This window comes from Falco rusticolus, chromosome 4, assembly GCF_015220075.1.
Source record: "Falco rusticolus isolate bFalRus1 chromosome 4, bFalRus1.pri, whole genome shotgun sequence".
Taxonomy (NCBI): domain Eukaryota; kingdom Metazoa; phylum Chordata; class Aves; order Falconiformes; family Falconidae; genus Falco; species Falco rusticolus.
The window spans coordinates 97,023,062-97,030,828 of record NC_051190.1 but is presented as its reverse complement, the minus strand read 5'-3'; the positions used below and the strand labels follow the sequence as shown (position 1 = coordinate 97,030,828).

General features: G+C 52.2%; 1 protein-coding gene across 1 annotated transcript; it reads right to left on the bottom strand.

The window, feature by feature from the left end:
* Nucleotides 1-1,087: 1,087 nt before the first annotated feature.
* On the bottom strand, nucleotides 1,088-2,676 carry TMEM158 (transmembrane protein 158). The gene has a single exon (XM_037387347.1). It carries the CDS (start codon nucleotides 2,247-2,249, stop codon nucleotides 1,353-1,355), a length of 897 nt encoding a protein of 298 aa, XP_037243244.1. The 5' UTR covers nucleotides 2,250-2,676; the 3' UTR covers nucleotides 1,088-1,352.
* Nucleotides 2,677-7,767: the final 5,091 nt, after the last annotated feature.

Sequence of the window (7,767 nt, the reverse complement as noted above, 5' to 3'; positions counted from 1 at the left end):
TTGATGTTCACAAAGGAATGAGAATTCCAATTGCAAATCTTTCCCACTTAGCTGACATTTTTGTTTCAGAAACTTCAGCTGGACTAACTATGTCTAAGGCAAATGAAACAACTTCTTACAAAGTTAAACAGCTGGAAGTATACAACAAGCGATACTTCAGGCTATGCAACTGTTTGCTCGAACAAGAAAGAAGAAATCTTGCAAATCTTTCTTCTCTGCATGCTCGCACAACAGCAGCCGTCATCTAGTTCTGGACCAGCAGCTCCTGCCTTCTCTCCACCCCACAGGCTTTCTGGGAGCAATCCTGTGGACTGGTAAGTGAAACAAGAGGTATGGTATTACCATGCCTCCAACAAATACACTGCATCCGAGCTGTTTTGGAGGAATGCACTCAGTGGAAGTCAACAGACTTGCTTTTAACATGTCTCAAAGAGCAGGCCTCATCTTCCCAGGACCAAACCAACCCAACCTCAGAGGAGAAAGCCACAGTCTGTGGAGCTGTGCGGAGTAAATCAGCTTGGAGGATCTCTGGCACGGACACGTTCCCCATCCCATCCCACCCAACCTTGGTGCTGCAGGTACATAGACCCAAATCGCTGTACGGACAGGGCAAGCACCATTCAGAAAGGGTTTGGTATTCCCCTTTTTTCTACCAAGAGCCCTGGTAACACCATCCCGCGGGGAAAGAGGAGCTTGGCGGTGGGTTTGCAGGCGGGGAGGCCTGCCAAGCCCTCCGTTCCACCCTGGCAGAAACAGACCGACAAAAGGATACGGTGGCTCCAGAAGGAAAACCTCTGTATTAAAAGCCAAGTAACGCCGAGCTACAATAATAAATACACACTATCTCAACTGGGAAATACAGTGTAAAAGATTCGTTAAAGTTCAGCTTCAGCAATAACAATATATATACTGCTTCAGTTTGCCATCCTGCCAAAACGACACTTCCCTTTCTGTAAATAAAGAAAAAACCCCACTCAAACAGTATTCATATACAAAAAAAGCTACTCCGACTACGACAACTGCGGTTGAATGGGAAGGTCTTCTATTTCCTGCGTTGATGGGGGAAGGACTTTCTCTTTTTTTCCTTTTTTTTTTTCTTTTTTACTAAAAGGTTCGTTTAAAACGGGTATTAAAGGTACAAAACGAGCACGCAGGCCTGGTGGCCCGCGGCGGAGCTGCTCCCCTCAGGGCGGGCCGGGCTCTGAGGGGCCGCGCGCCCCCCGCGCCCGCCCGCCGCGCCCCTGTGACACGAACAAGAACCACGACAGAGCCCGGCCCGGCGGGGGGCGGCCGCCCGCGCCCCTCGCCCCGCACGACGAGGAGAAGGGACCGGGGGGTGCCACCGGGAGAGGCTACTTGGCGGCGGCGGCGGCGGCGGTGCTGCGGCGCTGCTCCATGCCGTTGGGCAGGAAGCCGGCGATGATGGGCACCGGCCAGATGAGGGCGGCCACGCTCCACACGATGATGACCAGAGTCATGAAACAAGCCACCAAGGTGGACTCGATGGGCTTGCGGTTCATCCGCCAGCCCGGCTCGCCCTTCAGCTCCTCCAGGCTGAAATCCAGGCAGCAGAAATTGAGCGGCTCCCCCTGCAGCCAGTACTGGCCGGGCTCCGCCGGCGGCGGGTAGGAGAGCGCGGAGGCGGCGGCCTGCGGCGCGGCGCCCCGCAGGCGCCCGACCCGGCGGCCCCGCACCCAGCTGCAGCCCACGCAGAGGCGCAAGTCCTGCTGGGCGCCGCCGGCCGCCAGCCCCAGGTGCTCGATGACCAGCGGCGGCCCCACGCGGTGGAAGGCGGCGGAGAAGAAGGCACGCCCGTGGCTGTTGGTGGAGAAGAGCAGGAGGTCGCACTGGATGCCCAGCGGGCGGCTCCAGCGCACCAGCAGCGAGCTCACCATCTGCCGCTGCACGCTGATATTGCAGTGCGGGTCCTCGGCGGGCTGCGGCTGCCCCTGCGGCTGGGGACGCTGCTGCTGCTGCTGCTGCTGCCCGGAGGAGGTGGGAGCGGAAGGGAAAGGCTCCTGGCCAGGGGCAGCCGGCGTGCCCGGGCTGGCGGTGCTGCCGTCCTCCTTGCTTGCTGCCCCGTCGAGGTCCATCTCGAGGCTGGCCAGGGAGCGGGAGGAGGAGTTGACAGGCGGCAAGAAGAGCTCTTGCTCCTGCTCGTCCTGCCCGCCGGCAGCCGCCGAGGGGCTCCAGCCCTGGCAGGGCGGCAGGCAGGCGGCCAGCAGTGCCGGGAGGAGCAGCGGCAGCATGGCATTAACTTAGAGCCGGAGAGGAGGAGGAGGAGGAACGGGAGGCTGCATGGCGCTGCCGGCTGCCATCTGGGAAGGGAGGCACACTGCTCTCGCCGAGAGCGAGAGAAAGGGAGAGAGGGTGGGGGCAGGCGAGGGGGTGGGAGCGGGGCTGGGGCTGCCGCGGCGGCGAGGCGAGCGAGCCGGGAGCCTCGGTGACGGCAGCGGCTCCCCCCTTCCCCGCCTCCTCCGCCCCCGGCCCGGCCCGGCCCGGCCCGGCAGCGCCCCGGCGGGAGGAGCCGTGCGCCCGGCCCCGCTGCCGCGCCCCGAGGTGCCGCCGCCGCGGCGGGGCAGCCCCTCCCCGGGGGCACCGGCCGGCGCAGGCGCCCCCCGTCCCCTGCGGCGGGCCCCGCTCTCGCGTGCCGACACCCGCTCCCCCCCGGAGCGCAGAGCCGAAGCCTCCCTGCTCCGCCGCCGCGCCCGCGGGGCTGCCGGCGCCCGTACCGCGCTCGGCGGGCGGGCAGGGGAGTGGGGAGGGGGCCGGTGCGGGCTGCGCGCTCCGCCTCGGGCGGGGGCGGGGGCAGCCGGGCAAGGGCGCCCGGGGAGCGGCCGCACACGCCGGCATTTCGACTTCGCAGGGAGGGAACGGGACGGCGGAGAGGCGGAGGAGAGGGCGCGAGCCGTCGGGCTGGACCCCCCGCGGTGCGCTGCCCGGCCGGACCCCGGCCCGGCGCCCGCTCCCGCGGCCGGGCGCGCACAGCCTGGGGGGCGCAGGGGTCCCACGGACCCCCACGGCCGGGCGCGGGCAGCCCCTAACGCTGGGGCTTAAGCGCGGAAGCCTCTTACGGGGAGCACGAAGCTACCGAGCGTGGCAGCTGCGAGGCTTGGCTGCGTTTTCCGAAAGGCTGCTTTATAAGCGTGGTGCTTTGTAATCGATCTAGGTGCTCCAGCTCGTCTCACAACCCCGTGCAGGCTCCGAGTATTACTCTCGGCGCTGGCTGAGGCTCGCCGTGTTGCAGTTTGACACTTGGAGCCCTCGAAGAGGGACAGAACTGGGCGACACAAACGACTGAACATTCCTTAGCCTTTACCTTGGGCAGTAGGTGGGATAGTTACTTTTTCCTGGCAAGCATCCAGAACCGAGACTGTTCTTTGCCTTCGCAGCCCTTTTTTTGACAAATACAGGCACAAAAGGGAGACACAAGTACAAAAAGTAGGCTTTCCCAAATATATATGGGACTATTTATGTAAATGATAGAACGGAACTCTGTAAGGTGCTCGCTCCTTTGAAGCTGGCATTGGTTCCGTGTCAGACATGGTCCCACGTCAAAGCAACACATGGGCACGTTCTCACTTTGCGAGTGAGTTACTGTAATACCACTCTCAAGTCTTTCAGATGAGTGAGGGTAGTGAATGAGGGTAGAGAGTAAATTTCAGGTTTCCTGTAATTCAACATGAATGAAGGTAGTGAATCGGTTTTCTTTTCAAAACCCCTGCCTAAATGTGTCGTGATAAAACCCAGAGTTGTTTGCCTTCTACTCAAAAGAGACCTGAGCACCAAGGTGGACTCATGTCTTGTCCCAAATTAGCCCAAAGGATATTGTCTCCCAGATGCCTATAGTCTGGTGGGGGTTTTAGTTTGGCTTATTACAGAGGAACATGCCAGATGAAGCAGTCGAAGCAAGCTGCCTGGTTCCAGTTCTGGGTTTTTGCTCAGATCTTCCAATACAGTTAATACATTTTTTCAGTGCTATTTCAGTCTCTAATTTAAGAGTCCTCTGACACTTTTATTGTCCCTTCAGTGTGTCTCTACATGCATCTCCTGATGTCCTTTGTCATATGCACAGTCCCATGCATTTGTGTGGCTGCAAGTTCTTCTGTTGTAGTATGTCCATAGACCCCAAACAGATTAAGAGAGGGCTAGCGTGTGGCAAATAATGCCAAAACTGTGCGACCACTCATGTGCGCAAATTACATTGCATTGGGGTTTTGGCACAAAGGACTGGAAATGAAACTAAACCTCATAAATAAGATTTAGCTCCTGAACACTGTTGCAGTATGTGGGTGGCAAATGTTCTCAGGCAGAGCTTCAGTTCTTCTGGTCTCAACTCCCAGCACTCAGCAGAATGCAGTCAGGGGCACTGCGAAGAAGTTTGGGGAGGGAGAGTTCAGCTCAGTTTCTTTTCCTGCAAGGACAGGTAACCTGGCACAGGAAGGTTAAATGCATTTAGTGTCATTTAGACTACCATAGCAAAGAACTAAAAGCGGACAATTTATTTCAGGTTGGAGACGCATGGGTGTCTCATATCTATTTATCTTCATCAAGGAATAATTGAGCCAGTGGGTAGAAGAAGCAGGAAGTATGTTAGATTGTTGGTTGATAGCCACTGTCCAGCAGGGCTCTTTACAGATAACTTCATTTCTAGGTGTAGCAGATGTAATTAATCTCTGCATGGATTCGGTTGTTCAAAGAGGTTGCAGCAGACTTGAAAACTCTTTATAAATGGTATTAACATATAGCTCTGTTCTGTGATTTTCAGCTATAATCTCAAAGAACAAAGCAGTTTCATGGGTGGGGAGGCTGAAGCATAAAGAAATCAGGGGCTAGCCAAAGGTGACCTACAAGCCACAGGCAGATCAGGGTGTGGATTTTGCAGGTTTGATTCTATAGCTATAACTAGAACTATAATATGCACCGTAGGTCACAGTAGCATTTGTCAGTGTGGTAGAGGAGGTGTGAAGTGGGCTATAATGATAAAATTTGAGAAGGGAATAATGAGGTAACAAGACAGTAGGAGTTTCATGAGAGACCGCAGAGCTGTTGCGAGGATTAAGACTAATGGTAAAGGACAATCAGAATCTTTGAGAGCTGTTCTAATGACATTTTAACTAAACATTTTTATTCAGGTACTGCTTGTGAAATACTTCAAGTAAGATGAAATTGTGAATAAGTATTTGTGCCCAAGTGTCAGTGAAGTTGCTTCTCATGAGGGCTCTGTTTTAGAGCCTGAAGTCTCATGGCAGCTAGTGGGAACTGACCCTAAGCAGATACAGAGAGATTCCAGAAGGAAATCTGTAATTGCATTCAAGTCAAAAGCTTGTGATCCTCAGCCAGTGTTTCTCAATTCAGCAAACCTATGTTGATCTGCACTGAGGGAAGAGAATATCTGTGGAACTTTTCTTGACAGAGGATGTGCTTTTGAGGTTGTCATTTCTGAAAGGAGTTGCATGTGGGAGAGCAGATGGGAAAGTAGCAGAGCGAAGGGTTGGATACCCAGCTATAACATCACAGAGATACTTTTCTGTGGAAAGACACCTACTGTCAATTGCAGGAAAAAAGATGTTAGGAGTAAGTAAGTATAGCGATGCTGATCTCTGTAAAAGTGCCAGGTAAATAAGGAGAATTTCGCAGTCAACAGCTGAAGAAGGAGGCAGGGTCAGGAGAAAGAAGTCGGTACCAGAGTCCTCTCAGAAAAGAGCAGTTTCAGTTCTGTGAAAGGGGTAGGATCCAATCATCCTGGGGATTGTTCTGGGAGCGATGCTTATTCCCAGGTGAGGAAAAATGTTTCTGTGATACAACTTAAAAGGCTTGGTTGGCTAATCGTTTCACAGCTGATGTGGTGGGAGAATCTTAGAGTAATGTAAGGAAGTGAGCTGATCGTATGATGGCTTTAAAATATGCTCTTTGAAGAGTCATCAACAATCAGTGGTTTGCTGGTTGAGGAAGAAGCTAAGGGATGTTTCATACTGCCCACTGACACGTTGCTTTGATTGTAAGCACAGTGATCAGAACCTTTACACTCCTCCCTCTTGCTTGGTATTCTTGCAGATTTGTCAGAAATTATTTGTGATGAAACACTTAAAGGCCACTGAAGCTTCTGAAACGGATAACAGAAGCTGGCTGGACTAAGCGGCTTGCTACTGCTGCATCATCTCAGAAAGATTTATCTGCAGAGAACAGAGATCATGCACTGCACAGAACAAGCCAGGGGTTTGTACCGCTCTTTTACACGAATATCAGAAGCCCAGACAAAGGGAACAGCTGGCTGGCAAGCAGACTGAGAACAAAGGCATAATCTCTCCAAAGAAGTCAACACACCTATCTCAGCAAAGACACTAAGCTCATCATTTCACATGCATTTCTATCAGCAACAGATACTGCTTCCACACCACCCTCTCAGTTATTCAAACAGATTGTAGAATCATAGAATGGTTTGTGTTGGAAGAGACCTTAAAAATTCTCTAGTTCCAACCCCCATGTTTTTTACATGCTTGCATAAAAAGAAAAACTGAAAAAAAAGTCCCGTCAGCACAGGCTCCCCTCAGTCCTCCAGGACAGGACCTCCTCAGTCCCTGCCAAGAACAGGATGTCCCTGAAGCTACAGAATGACCCATGTCAAAGAGCTGGGGCAGATGACTGCTATTTTAGAGTACCTTTGATATACATCCCTTTTTCATTAAAATATCATAAACATTTTCAGCCCAGTCTTTAACCCCTTATGATCGCCACGCACTCCTGCAACAAGCTGTTCCTGTGTCACTGAGGGAGTGAGGGAAGGCAGCAGGGAAGGCGAGAGGGTTCGAGCAGTGAGGGCCAGGCTCGAGCTGTTCAGCCACTGTATATCGAGGTGGGCTCTGGTGAAGCTCCTCTGGGCTGCAAACCACACCGCTGGTGGAGCGTGGACCAAGAGAAAGCAGCTGCCACAGCAATCCAAAAGACGTACTCAAGGAGAGTTACCCATGGCAGTTACTACAAGGTCTAATCTAGCTGCAAATAAGATTGCTAGCAATCAGGAAAACGTCAGTTCAGAGCGTCAGATGGGATCAGTGAGATAGAGGGCCTGCAGGACGAGGGCTCTGGCATCTTTGAGGTGTGCTTAGGAGCTCATGTCCAGAACTGCACTAGTCAGACTGTGTGTTGTACTAGCACAGACTAAAAAGACTGCTTCAAATCTAAAGTTAACTGTGAAATATATGCAGAGAATGCTAAAGGGAATGTATTAATAAACTTTCAGAGCTTTTTTTTTTATAGCGTGCTTTATATAGGTTGAGGCTTTTAGACAAAGATCAAAAAGAAACAACAGGAAAGGAAGAATCTGTGGGAATGGGTGTAAGAGAGAAGTACTCCAAAGAAGAAACTTTGCGCCTCCACAGCGGAAGGTAATATAAGAACAAGACCAGACTGGCTTGAGGAAATTGGAAAACACAAAAAAATATAATACAGGTTGGTTAGCTCTAGTTAGCCTACGAAGAGTGATAAATGCAGTACTTTCATGTATTCCATTTACACAATGAAGTTTTTAAGGTGGGTTTTGACCTGAAGCAGTGTTCTAGGAAGGCTCTTGCCTGGGTTCCCATTTGCATGTTGAATAAGACCCTCACTCATGTGAGACTTTCTCTCAACCGAACTTCTAAAGCTTAGGCAAGATTCAGCCCTGGGCTACATTTATTTTGTCTTGTAACTGCCTGCTTGCTTATTTTATGTTTTATTGGCCAGGAACCTGACTATAACTGTAACCTATTTTGCCTCATTTATTTC

Coding starts and splice junctions, on each gene's coding strand:
- TMEM158 (XM_037387347.1), bottom strand. CDS start 2,249: ATGCTGCCGCTGCTCCTCCCGGCACTGCTGGCCGCCTGCCTGCCGCCC.